The 14892-nt window shown below is 40.5% G+C and overlaps 1 protein-coding gene across 4 annotated transcripts in view; it reads right to left on the reverse strand.

Annotated features, from left to right (window-relative positions):
* The window catches only part of LOC126334578 (intraflagellar transport protein 20 homolog), a 79679-nt gene that overhangs the window by 60300 nt on the left and 4487 nt on the right, over positions 1-14892 (reverse strand). For 3 of the 4 annotated variants that reach the window (XM_049996967.1, XM_049996976.1, XM_049996990.1), the window contains exon 3: positions 10572-10661. The exons of the other annotated variant lie outside the window; for it this stretch is intronic. In XM_049996967.1, coding sequence (XP_049852924.1) covers positions 10572-10661 — 90 coding nt within the window. The remainder of the gene's footprint in view (positions 1-10571; positions 10662-14892) is intronic. 4 annotated transcript variants of the gene reach the window in all.

Genomic DNA, 14892 nt, shown 5'->3' on the forward strand with positions numbered 1-14892 from the left:
AACTTCTGTAACATGAGTGACCTGATCGTCGATGCTAGGAGATTGATGGTCATCAAATGTTGCTAGAGAGGAGAAAAGTGCTCAATTGGCTTGGGAAAACTTTCAGTGTCTTGGGCGCATAGATGGCAGTTGTGGCTGTAATCAAAGGACACACAGAAAATGGTCACTCAAGAGTTTGTATCGGCAAGAGCAAACCATTCAAAGTGCTGAGCTAGCTAAATAGTATTGCATGAAAGATACAAATAAGAGTAGGTTGACATGGAGGCAGGCAAAAATGTAGGTTCCCCAGTGTCGAGGCAAACAAGATCTATTTGCTGGAAGAGGTCAATCAATAGGGACTCACTCGGACAAGGATGCAGAGATCACCAAAGCGGGTGGTGGGCGTTGCAGTCTCCAACCAGTAAATAGGGGGGTGGGAGCTGACCAAGGAGATGAAGGAGACCGGCTCTTGCTATTGGTGTGGATGATGGAATGTATATGGTACAAAGAGAGAAGGTAAATGCAGAAAGGGAAAGACATACAGTAACAGCTTAGAAGGAACTGTGTAAGTGGATTGGATGATAATGGATAGTATCACGGAGAAGAATCATAAGTACCCCGTGTGCCAAAATGCCAGCAACAGAGGGAAGATCAAACCAGACTGATTGGTAATGAGGGAAGACAAAGCAATCGTGGCGATATACCTTTTTTTCCTGAAGACAGAAGATGATCGGGGAGTAGGATTCTAAGAGAATTGACAGTTCATCTTGACTGGAGTAAATTCTGCTGATATTCCCATGGATAATAGACATAGGGTGGACGAAAAAGGAAAAATCTCACGACGGTTGCCATCAACTCAGCAACCACTGAGAGCCGGTGGCCGACAGCATGGAATGGCATTCAGCCAGAGGCTGATCCATAGGCTGTTCAGAGGTAGCTCCTGCTGCCAGTGATCGGCTGGTGGATGGCCACCAGCAGTGTGTCTTGGTGACATGGAAGATGGCCGAGAGTGGCTACCACTGGGTGGCACAGTAGAAAAGACACGTGGTGGTGGAGAAGGAGAGGAACTGTTTTTGTTATGAGCCTTCTTGGAAGCAGGACATTGATATGAGGGAGGAGTTGAGAATTGTAAGGTCTGGGAACATCAAAAATCTTCATGAGTAGACTCTTTTTTTGGAAGTCCGAGCATCCAATTTTGGAGCCCATGATTTAGCAGGAGCCAATGAAATTTTGAGCCTTACAGTGAGCAGGTGATAGTAGGGAGGTCGAACGGGCGATCTCTGGGCTGGCCGATCTGATGACGGTGGTGCTAAAGGTAAGATCGCAAGTTCGCATGGTTAACTCCTTAGTAGGTTGAAGAGACGGGAGGAAAGTGCTATATTTACCAGCTGGGAGCACAGTGGACTTTCTACTGGAGAATAATTTACAAGCAGCACACGTAGACTCTTTTTCCTTCACTCAGATTTAAAAATAGGGCAATCTCTAAAAAAAGCAGCGTGGTCGCCCATACAGTTGATGCAACAAGGGGATGGGGCTGGACAATCACCTTCATGGGCACACCTGCACAGGTAACGCATTTGGCAGTATTTGAACATGACTGGCTGGTATGATTAAACCTCTGACACCAATAGCAATGCGTAGGGTTGGGGATGTAAGGGCGAACTGAAATTATCTCATATCCTGCTTTAATGGTGGATGTAAGCTGAACTTCATCAAACATCAGGAATGAGTGCGGGTCTGTTACTCCCTGATCAGACAGGTCATTTTGAATGTCCTCATTTGATAATCTGCCGAGTGATCTTGTATAAACCACCCCACATGATGAGTTTAAAGTATGGTGCACTTCCACTTGAACAGGGAAGGTGTTTAGTAGTGTAGTTTGAAGCAATTTTTGTGCCTGAATGGAGGGGGTGTAAAGAATGTCTGGTTCTTCTCATTGTATAAATACTATCTAGAGCACTTACATAATTGGACAATAATGTTACTGATTTGGTAAAAGAATAATAAGTTGAAAAAAAAATCACTAGTGATAAAATACTGCTTATAAAAGTATGCTGCAACATTCGCCTCTTAGACTTGTTACCACCGTACTGCGAGCATATTTTTCTATATTTCCTGCTTGGGTAGCACATAGCAGTCTGACTCACACACCTGCTCAGAACAGCACAGTGGTGCTGGAGGACTGGACAGACTAAGCTGCCAACCTGTCCATCGAAAACCTTGATCTTCTCACCTTCAGCCTCACATATGAATCCAACCATGCTGTAGGTAAAGACCTATAGCAGAAACACTTTTCTGCTACCACCCCAGCAAACAAAAGCCAACTTAATCCCAACAGTGAACATTACTTTGCCAGTACAGTCCACTATCCATGTCGCTCCACCTCTCCCACATAACCACTCCTTGGCTGCCTTCCAGGAACTCTTTATGTTCAACTTAGCATCATCCTCCTCCTCCAGGTCCCCTGCTAAGAACACACACCAATCAGTGGAACAAACCTTAAGACAGACTCTGATTTAATCATCCTGCATACGAATGCTCTATCACCATCATGATGAACCAGTGACAGAAGGCATCCACCAACTGTCTGACTCTTTCACCTACAAGCCTCATCATAGCTCAGAAGTCCAGTGTAAGCTCCAATCCTTACTTGAGTCCTTAGGCCCATCCCAGAATCTCTCACCTAAATTCATCAACCTCCTCAACGCCTCCCCATCGACCCACCCACCCACCACCACCACCACCACCACACACACACACTCCATCTACACACTTCCCAAACTTCAAAAAGCCAACAATCCTGGATGTCTCATTGTAGTTTGTAGCCTAACCTCCCATATTAAAGACACAAATGACTTCCTTCACTGACCCTCAACCGTCGCTGCTGCTATACTATCTACATCTCTACTTTCACTTCATCTACCCTTACTAAGCGGGTTGACAACCAATATTGATATAACCAGCAATAAATAAACTGATATGTGTATTTTTGTCTCTGATTTATTCCATTGGCAACAGGCTTTGGCATTTCATTATACCATCATCAGCCACTCTATGGTAACATAGGGGCTGAGCTTATATTGCTAGACAAAATATCATGCAAAAGTGAACCAGTATCTGCACCAGCACATGAAACACAGCTGTACACTCGAACACGTGAGTCATGCTCAGATTGTTTACAAGTGTGTAGCCATGTTACATACATTGGTGTGGATACTGATTTGCTTTTGCATGATATATTGTCTGGCAATACAAACTCAGGCATAATGTTATCATAGAGGGCCTGATGGTGGATGCAGAAACCAGTTACCTCTGGAATAAATCAGACATGAAAATACAACTGTTGGTTTATTTATGGTTGGTTATAGATCTCTACTCATTACTGTCGATGCCATCTCCCTACACATAAACATCCCCCATGTCCATGACCTTGCCATCATTGAACACTACCTCTCCCAGCACCCTTCAGATGGCAAACCAACGACCTCATTCCTTATCATTAAGCCAACTTGAATTTGCATGGGCAACAGCCTGATTGACTAACTTCAATGCTAGTTAACGCAGAAACGGCACAACATACTGATTTTTTCTTAACAATTGGATGGTTTTATGCCTCAACCGACCAAGCACCATTTTGTACATTTTTAGAGCTTTGCACCCAGTCGTATGCGAAGGAGTAAATTATTCACAAGAAAGTTGACATCAATATGGTTGAATTTTCAATAGGAAGTTAATTTGAACCAAGTGCCAAATATTCCACTTCAGTAATCACATAATCTTAGTTTTATTTTGAACCAGTTAGCTATGCGGCAAATGAGTGTCATTTTGTTACATGGTGCATTAATGCTTTGTCTGCACACTTTCTTTGGCTCTCTCTCCTGCGAGTTGTGTGTTTCTGATTGTGAGACAAACCTCTAATAACATATTTTTTAGTTTTCACTGTTCTTAAGCATTGTCGGGAAAATGGAAATGTGCAAAACATGAACAGAATGTATAACAGAATTGTGAAGAAGAAGAAGAAACTCAGGTTACTTTCTTTAATATAACATTGGCAATTTGTAGTGTAATACTGCATATTACTTGTTGGTTGTTCTAGTTATGTTCCATGAAAGTGACCTTCTCATTACTATGCTTAATAAAGCATCTGGTTTTCCATACCCAGGAACGTGAAGCTGCAGCAGGCCCCCAGTCAGCTACCTTTGCAACACTAGGTACAGTACTTGATCACTCATATAAATTAGCTCTTGATCTCCCTGAGTCCAGTAAGGTCTAATTTAAAGCCCGTAACTACTGTATAGTCATATCATGAAAGAAGTAATGTTTCCAATCTGGGTGCTGTGAGCCCAACTGAAATTTCTGTGGACTGTGAAGAAATACTAGATCAAGAAATGTAAAATTCCAGACATGGAAGTCTCTCCAAATGAGAGACCAAGGAAGGGGCAGACAAGAAAATACCCATCACAAAACAGACAAATAAGGATGACAAATGTTGTTGTGGTCTTCAGTCCTGAGACTGGTTTGATGCAGCTCTCCATGCTACTCTATCCTGTGCAAGTTTCATCATCTCCCAGTACCTACTGCAGCCTACGTCCTTCTGAATCTGCTTAGTGTATTCATCTCTTGGTCTCCTTCTACGATTTTTACCCTCCACGCTGCCCTACAGTAGCAAATTGGTGATCCCTTGATGCCTCAGAACATGTCCTACCAACCGATCCCTTCTTCTAGTCAAGTTGTATCACAAACTCATCTTCTCCCCAATTCTATTCAACACCACCTCATTAGTTATGTGATCTACCCATCTAATCTTCAGCATTCTTCTGTAGCACTACATTTCGAAAGCTTCTATTCTCTTCTTGTCTAAACTATTTATTGTCCATGCTTCACTTCCATACATGGCTACACTCCATACAAACACTTTCAGAAACGGCTTCCTGACACTTAAATTTATACTCGATGTTAACAAATTTCTCTTCTTCAGAAACGCTTTCCTTGCCATTGCCAGTCTACATCTTATATCCTCTCTACTTCGACCATCACTTATTTTGCTCCCCAAATAGCGAAACTCCTTTACAACTTTAAGTGTCTCATTTCCTAATCTAATTCCCTCAGCATCACCCGATTTAATTCAACTCCATTCCATTATCCTCGTTTTGCTTTTGTTGATGTTCATCTCATACCCTCCTTTCAAGATACTATCCATTCTGTTCAACTGCTCTTCCAAGTCCTTTGCTGTCTCTGACAGAATTACAATGTCATCGGCAAACCTCAAAGTTTTTATTTCTTCTCCATGGATTTTAATACCTACTCCGAACTTTTCTTTTGTTTCCTTGACTGCTTGTTCAATATACAGATTGAATAGCATCGGGGAGAGGCTACAACCCTGTCCCACTCCCTTCCCAACCACTGCTTCCCTTTCATGCCCCCTCGACTCTTATAAATGCCATCTGGTTTCTGTACAAAATGTAAATAGCCTTTCGCTCCCTATATTTTACCCCTGCCACCTACAGAATTTGAAAGAGAGTATTCCAGTCAACATTGTCAAAAGCTTACTCCAAGTCTACAAATACTAGAAACGTAGGTTTGCCTTTCCTTAATCTTCCTTCTAAAATAAGTCGTAAGGTCAGTATTGCCTCACGTGTTCCAACATTTCTACGGAATCCAAACTGATCTTCCCCGAAGCCAGCTTCTACCAGTTTTTCCATTCGTCTGTAAAGAATTTGCGTTAGTATTTTGCAGCTGAGGCTTATGAAACTGATAGTTCTGTAATTTTCACATCTGTCAACACCTGCTTTCTTTGGGATTGGAATTACTACATTCTTCTTGAAGTCTGAGGGTATTTCGCCTGTCTCATATGTGGTAGAGTTTTGTTAGGCCTGGCTCTCCCAATATTGTCTACTTTCGGGGCCTTGTTTTTTCTACTCGCGGGGCATTGTTTTGATCTAGGTCTTTCAGTGCTCTGTCAAACTTTTCATGCAGTATCATATCTCCCATTTCATCTTCATCTACCTCCTATTCCATTTCCATAATATTGTCCTCAAGAACATCACCCCTGTATAGACCCTCTATATACTCCTTCCATCTTTCTGCTTTCCCTTCTTTGCTTACGACTGGATTTTCATCTGAGCTCTTGATATTCATGCAAGTGGTTCTCTTTTCTCCAAAGGTCTCTTTAATTTTCCTGTAGGCAGTATCTAGCTTATCCCTCTTGAGATAAGCCTCTACATCCTTATATTTGTCCTCTAGCCATCCCTGCTTAGCCATTTTGCACTTCCTGTCGATCTCATTTTTGAGATGTTTGTATTCCTTTTTGCCTGCTTCACTTACGCATTTTTGTATTTTCTCCTTTCATCAAGTAAATTCAGTATCTCTTCTGTTACCCAAGGATTTCTACTAGCCCTCATCTTTTTTACCTACTTGATCCTCTGCTGCCTTCACTATTTCATTCCTCGAAGATACCCATTCTTCTTCTACTGTATTTCTTTCCCCCATTCCAGTCAATTGTTCCCTTATGCTCTCCCTGAAACTCTGTACAAACTCTGGTTCTTTCAGTTTATCCAGGTCCCATCTCCTTAAATTCCCACCTTTTTGCAGTTTCTTCAGTTTTAATCTATAGTTCATAACCAATAGATTGTGGTCAGAGACCACGTCTGCCCCTGGAAATGTCTTACAATTTAAAATCTGGTTCCTAAATCTCTGTCTTACCTTTATATAATCTATCTGAAACCTTTTAGAATCTCCAGGGTTCTTCCATGTATACAACCTTCTTTCATGATTCTTGAAGCAAAATACATTAGAAATTAGACATACATAACCTAAAGTGGCAAAGTAAAGAAAAGAAAGTTTTCAGAGGATATCTCTGCCCCTGTATATGTTTTTCTAAGTAAGGAAAGGATACTTTAAAAGACACGTCTGGGAAATTCTGCAATACTGACTTACATGATGCTCGAACAGCACTAATTTGCACTATGAGGTCAGAAAATGAAGCAAAAAGGAAGAAAGTTAAGAATTCACAGATAACGACGAAACCAAGGATGTACAAAGTATGTGGGATACCTATATGTAACACTTTCTTTCTCCAGACTTTTAGAATATCCAGTGGAAAGATACATCTGGCTCTAAAGAAAATTATATCACCACAAAGCATTAGGGACCCTAATGCGGCAGAAAAAACATGCTTCCCGAAGAAGTAATAAATCACATTAGAAAATTATCTAAATACAAATCTCACTACAGAAGAAGCAAAACAAGTAGAGAATTCCTCACCCCAGAAATTACACTTAATGCCATGTACGAAGAAGAATAGTCACATCCTGTATAACTGGCATCTTAAAAGAAAATATTCTTGTCCAAATTTAATTTATGAAGAAAGAAGTTACAAAAATAAACATGTAATGTTTGTGACACATCTGACAGTCTCATAAAAAATTGCGATGATTCAGTGGCAGCAAACAATACAAGATAAGAGCAACAAAAAATACTCACCTTATTATAGCGAAGGCTGCTCATGATCTGAAATCTTCGGATATTTTCAGAGTAAAAGAAGATGAGAATAAACAATTCTTTGTTTTGACCTCGAAAAACCACTTCCGCTTCCAAAAATTCCTATGAACATTCTGCTCTACAAGTGACAGCTGTGGCTATATAACCTAGTAATTCATAATGTTATTAATGACAAAGGATACTGCTATGTCTGGTTAGAAAGTGAGGCATAATGTGGAGCACAGGAAGCAGCATCCTGTTTATTAAAACAGTCAATGGAACAGGTATTGACAGTCAAAGAAGTAATTTTGTGGTCTGATTCATGAGGTGGACAGAATACGAACATCAAGATGGTTCTAATGCTAAAATCAGTTTTAGATCAGCATCCTGCATTGCAGAAAATAAGGTAGAGGTTTCTTATACCTTCACATTGCCTTCTTCCAAATGACTGATTTTGAAGGCATAGAATACACTCTCACACTGCAAAAGAGTCTTTATACACCAGGCAATTACATGAATGCAACGAAAAAGTGTTGCAAAAGAAATCCTGTTACTGTCCATAGAATGTAAGTTCAATATTTCAAGAGTATGTCAAATATAGAAAACAGCATAGTAAATCACAAATCCAACTCCCAGAATGAGAAAATAAACTTGTTGTATGTGAGAGACATAGAAACCATTCAATATACTGTTCAAAACTGAATTTACTGGTGAACCATTTTAAGTTGACATTGGGAAGAAATCAGTTGATCGATCTCCTCAAATGCAGAACAAAATTAATTTTTGTGCCCTCTTAACACCTCTATATCCAAATAGGAGGACAATTTCTGAAGTCAAGCTAAAAGATATTCAATCTTTAATGGATGTTATTCCAAATTATGCACAAGATTTTTACTGCAAGCTCTTCACCAACCTTGAATTCGAGGGTGACATTGATGGCTTCAAACCTTTGTAAGATGTAACAGCTTTTATTATAATTTATAATAAAAATGAAGTAGCTTAACTTTATTTAAATTAAATGTATGCAATAGTTTTGGAATGTTGCAAAAGCTATCAAGTATTGATGTATTCAAATCAGTTGTGTAAATGTTAAGAATCAATGTTAGTACCAGTAAAATATATTTACATCTTCAAACTCATTAAAATATATTATTTATTGTCATAATTTTTTATTTCTAGATATGTTTTTTAATTACATCAGAAAGAATACATTACTTTCTGGATATATAAGGAGAGTTTTTCTTCAAGGTATTTATGCAGGTATTACTTCAATAAATAGGCAAATATCATGCATAAACCAAGAATAGTAACGCTATTTTCCTCATGTATCAGTTAAATATCATTAAACATAGCCGGAACTAATATAATCATATTGTATTTTGTGATATCAACGACAGTACATTCTTCTCTAGTCTGCATCACTTGACTAAACGGTATGCTTGAACTTGGAGTCAGATAATGCAAAATGCAGAAAAGAACATCATATATAAAAGTATCACACGACCAAGCACCATTTCTATATAAAATAAGAGTTTGTTATATTTTACATGATTTTAAGATATGAGCATCTAAATTTAATTCAGTTTTATTATTTTACTTCTTAAAAAACTAGATTTGGTACAGATGTTGTATTCATATTACACTTTCACATATTGATTAATAACTCAAAATCAAGTTTTGACACTTGGTCAACTGATGAGGAAACTGTCCAATTATTTCTCAGCACAACCAACCCACCAATACCCTTACCAGCTTTTGAGACTGTTTCTGACCACCCCATACACACAAAGAAATCTGGAGCCCGACCACTGGCATCCATCTGATACATTCCAATACCAATCTGTCACCTGAGTCACCTAACAGAAACCTTCCCGGCCACCCCAACTCCTTGTCTGGGGCAGGTTCACTGACGACATCTTCATGATCTAGATCCAGGGCACGACATCCTATCCTCATTCCTCCTCAGCTCAAAACCTTCTCTCCTACTTGCTTAATTTGGTCCTCCTTGGCCCAAAGTGTTACCTTCCTGGACATTGACTTCCATGTCTCTGATGGCTCTGTTCATACTTCTGTGCATACCAATCTCACCAACCATTAACAGTACCTGCATTCTGATAGCTGCATATCTTTCATACCAAAGAATAACTCCTATATAGTCTGGCCTCCCATGGCCACTTACAATAATGAAAATTACCTTGCCCAGTATGCCGAATATCTCCTTAAGGCCGTCACTGACAGTCGTCTCCAAACTTAGTCCACAGACAGATTTCCCACATCATACCTCCATGCAGGATTAATCCTCCCACTGCCAAGAACCAGCTGCAAAGTGTACCCATCATCACCCTATATTATCCTGGATTGAAACAACTGAATTATATTCTTTGAAAATGATCATTTATCATTGCGCCTGGAAATAAGGAACATTCTACCCACCCTTTTCGAAAAAGTATTCCACCAATCACCCAGTCTATTCAATCCCTCTGCCACAGCACTCCCAAACCCTGCCACATGGGTCATATCTGTGAGAGAGAGATCCAGATGCAAGATCTGTATGATACACACACCCAGTATACTCTACTTCAGTCTGTCACAGGCTCATTCTATGCTATTAGAGGTAGGGTCACTTTTGGAAGCAGCCATGTCATATACCAGCTCTGCTGGAATTTCTGCACAGCATTTTATGCTGCCAAGACTACCAGCAATCTGTCTGCCATTGGCAAACTGTGGCTAAAAGGAAAGTAGACCACCCAGTGGTAAAACACACTATTGAGCACAACATGCTTGATCACAATAGTTCCTTCACAAACAATGCCATCTGTGTTAAACCCCATCCCCGAACACACCCTTCTCTAAACAACATAAATGGGAGCTGTCCTTCCAACACATCCTTCACTCCTATAATCTGCCTGGCCTCAGTTTCTGCCCCCAGTGCTCCTGTAATATTGCAATAACACCTAGAACAGCTCATGACATATATTCCACAATCTGTAAATTACCCACATGGTATTACTGTCACAATTCAACAAATGCTAAACATCTCAGACACATTCACACCATGACCTTAAATCTAACCTTTCTAAATGTTATAACAACAATGTGGAAGGGATAGATACCTGCTCACCATACAGAGGAGGCACTAAGTCACAGACAGGCACAATGAAAAGGAGTGCTGAAATATTAAAGTTTCGGACAATGTCCTCCTCCTGCAACAAAAAACACACACACATTGTCATTGTGTTGGGGTGCTAGAGACCGTGACAGTGGCCATGTGTTTGTGTGTGTGTGAGTTGCACTAGTGTAAATGTGTATCTGAGTTTTCTACTGTAGAAGGAAGACCTGTTCCAAAACCTTTATATTTTAGCACTTTTCCATTGTGCCAGTCTGCAATTCAATGCATTCTCTATATGGTGAGTAGCAATGTATCATTTCCATATTATTTTGTAGAGAGGTTCTGGTAGAACATAAATGCTATGGAGTAAAGAGAGTGCTCATTGAAACCAGAAGTGTTGAGTAGAGAACAGGTACACACAAAAAAATGAAAGGAAGAAAACTTGTTAGCTTTCAGAGTAATCATTTTTCGAACCACTCTCTCCCCTAGAGCCGTACATGATGCCAGTTGGATATACAGTGCCTGTGCTGCATCTCAGTAGGTGAGTAAGGCTGAGGTGCGGGTTGTCATATGAGATTGTTGGAGGGAGAGAGAGGGAGGGAGGTTGGGGATGGAAGGCTATCAGCTCAGAGGGAGTCAGTTCATTCTCTGGCTAGGAATGTGGGAGGGAAGGGCAGTAAGTGCATGCATGGGCTAGGCATGTAATGCATGGTTGTTGGAGCCAGTGGGAAGTGGCGATGTGGTGATGTGGTGAGGACATTGGTGCACTCAAATGGGAATCCCTGAAGGGGAAGCAACATTCTGTTTGAGAAACACTATTAAGAGAATTTAGAGAACTGGCATCTGAAGCTGACTGCAGAACACTCCTAATGCCACCAAAACACATTTCACATAAGGACCACGAAGATAAGATATGAGTAATCAGGGCTCATAGGGAGACATATAGGTAGTCTTTTTTCCTGGCTCTTTTTCCAAGTGGAATAGGAAAGAAAATGATTAGTAGTGGTAAAGGGTAATCGCAGCTGTGAATCCTACAGTGACTTGTGGAATCAGTAAATAGATGTAGGTTACCAGAGACTGAGGCCAAGATGATTATAAGAGCAAGGGATGTGTTGCAACTGTGTATTTCAGGCAAACATGGTAGAGAGAATAAAACAGAAGGCTTGGATTGTGAAGGCAACCACTTAAATTAAGCATGTTATGCTCAGCTGGATGGTGTGCATTTGGTGGTCAACTTTTTTCTTGGCAACAGTTTGGCATTGGCCATTCTTCCTGTGGACAGCTCTTTGGTAATCATACCAACATATAAGGCTCAGCAGCATTTGCAGCAGAGGTCATAAATGACATGGCTGCTTTCACAAGTGGCCCGGCCTCTGATGGGGTAGGATAAGCCTATGACAGGACTTGTGTAGGAAGTGCTGGGTGGGTGGATTGGGAAGGTGTCACACCCTGGTATTCCACAGGGATATGATCCCCGTGGAAAGGGTTGGAAGAGGCATAGGGATGGACTAGAATGTTGTGTAGGTTGGGTGGATGGCAGAACACCATTTTAGGAGGGGTTGGAAGGATCTGGAGTAGGACATCCCTTGTTTCATATCATAATGAGAGGTAATCAAAGCCCTTAGGAAGGATATGGTTCAGCTGTTCCAGTTCAGAGTGTTTACCTTAATAATTTGCAAGTGTTCCAAGGCAAAATCAATTATTGCCTCAAGTAGTCTTAAAGAGGGGGGGGGGGGGGGGAGGGGGGGGGGCTAAACTGCACCTGAACAGGCCATGAAGGCCCAACAGTACTGACTGGCCCCTGTGGTAATCCTCAGCCCACAGACGTTACTGGATGTGGATATGAAGAGACATATGGTCAGCACTCCAATCTCCCAGTTGTGTGTCAGTTTACGAGACCAGAGCAGCTACTTCTCAATCAAGAGCTCCTCAGTTTGCTTCAGAAGAGCTGAGTGCATCCCACTGGCCAACAGTGCTCGGCAGACAAGACGGTCATTCACCCAAGTGTTAGCCCAGCCCAACAGTGCTTAACTGGAACAGGTGCTACCAGTACAGCAAGACTGTTGGCCCCTCAAGTACCCTACGTCACTCATTTTTTGAAGCTTTGCGGGTATGGCACAAATGTTGAGTTATCCCAGGCGAATTTTCAATTAAAAGCAAGCTAAAATCAGCACACACTGTTGAGCAGCATACCAATCAAGACAGCACCTGCTGCTAACTTCTTCTAGATGCTTCTGCCCAGAGCAATTGACACAGATTCATCACAAATTTTCAAATGGTTCCAGGAGGCCTTCAGTTTTTGCACAACAAATGTTGTCATCAACACGAGAACAATATTCTTAAATATGAAAGAGATCCTATTGATTATTTTTGGTGTACAGAAAGTTGCAATCTTTTTATATGGCAACAAATTTCACCTAATTACTGACCACTCATCTACTTTTCTTCTTTGGTGCAAAAGCCATACTGCCCAATTCTACTGAGGACCAGTTCCAGCAATGGACTTCACAATTTTCAAATTTGAATTTATTACTGTCAACCTCAACAAAATTCAAATGGTGGTGATTTTCTAAACCACTCCAATTTTTTTTTTTTTTTCACTACTAGCATATCTGCCTGTACTGTGTTCAAACAACTGTCCTCCTGTGATCATCAAGTGCACAAGGATAGTTCTTATGATGATGTGCTGCATTATTTTAACTGGTTCTAAGCTAGTTTAATCTGATTTGTGCAATCAGGTACAATAGGCCCACCCACCTACTGGCTTGATTCCTACTTGCTGGAGGGAGGTGCTCACAAGGTGGCTACAGTGTGCTCGTGCATCTTCCTCTTAACAGATGTACCCTTGGCTGTAGTGTAGGGCTGCGCAACTGCTTGAAGGATACTGTCTCAGTACTGCACTGCTCACAAATTACCCTTGCAGTGATAAGTGGTGTTAAAAATGTGGCTGTATGCAGATTTTGTGTGGTGAAAAGAATATTAAGTAACAGGCTTCCAACCAAAAACGGAGCAAGGTGGCGCAGTGGTTAGCACACTGGACTCGCATTCGGGAGGATGACGGTTCAATCCCGCGTCCAGCCCTCTTGATTTAGGTTTTCCGTGATTTCCCTAAATTGCTCCAGGCAAATGCAGGTATGGTCCCTTTGAAAGGGCACGGCCGACTTCCTTCCCCGTCCTTCCCTAATCCGATGAGACCGATGACCGCTGTTTGGTCTCTTCCCCAAAACAACCCAACCCAACTCCAACTAAAAGAGGACAAACTATGGAGTCATAGGGGTGATGAAAAACTACTTTTGAGCACTTTAGAATGTCTATGAACTGGATATAGAGCTCAATACCCAAGAAACATTTGCTCTCAAATAGACCATCACATTATCCAAACCTTGAACAAATTCCCCATCATGTCACAGGACATAGCAAAAGCTACAAGGCAAAATGCTATTCTCAGCAAAGTATTAAATGGTGGCTAACTGCTCTACTGACAACAGAACATCCATCCCCATCAATATTATACAATTACAAGCTTTCAAAAGTGTACATGTATGCAGGTCCAACCTTCCTGCAATAACGTAACTTGAAATTTCTTCACCAAATGTACCAGGGAATTATAATGATGAAATATCTTGCTAGGAAATATGCTTCTTGCCCAAAAACAGATGAGGACATTCCACACCTTTAGCAGGATTATCAGGCATGTAAAATACATCAATCAATCCCTTGCCAAAATTTTTCTTATGGCCAGAGCATAATCAAATGTCAGTATGCCTGCATACTGATTTTCGTTGTAACAGTTCCCAGTCAGATGTCCAGTTATTAGTAAATTATTAATGCTTTTTGAGGGAACTATCCTTGAACAAACAAAATTATTTTAGAAATACCAAAATCACAATATCCAAATTGGTTTAACATCTTCCTCTTTAGATTATAATTTTTGTGTCTTATCCACATCATTGTCACCTCAAGAGTCTACATAACAGAATTTTACTTAACAATGAAGAAATGTTCACTGCCTTTCTTGTCTCCAAAAAAAAAATATTGACAAATAAAGCACCAAGTTTCAAACTTTCTCATTTGTAACTCACAATTCCTTCCATAAAACTCAGAATTTTACATTTCTTCAATTAAACTTTATTTCTGTAGACTCCACTGTTGGTACTTATTATAAAAGTTTCACCAGCAATGGTAGACAATGGAAAACTTAGGTGCTGTATGCAAATGCAACAAATAATTATTGAAACAGTGGCATAAAATTATTCGTTTTTTCTTGTAATCATAATGTTTCACCACGTAGCAACTGTGAAGTCTACAGAAACAAACTCTCAGTG

The sequence above is a fragment of the Schistocerca gregaria genome, chromosome 1, assembly GCF_023897955.1.
Source record: "Schistocerca gregaria isolate iqSchGreg1 chromosome 1, iqSchGreg1.2, whole genome shotgun sequence".
Lineage (NCBI taxonomy): Eukaryota > Metazoa > Arthropoda > Insecta > Orthoptera > Acrididae > Schistocerca > Schistocerca gregaria.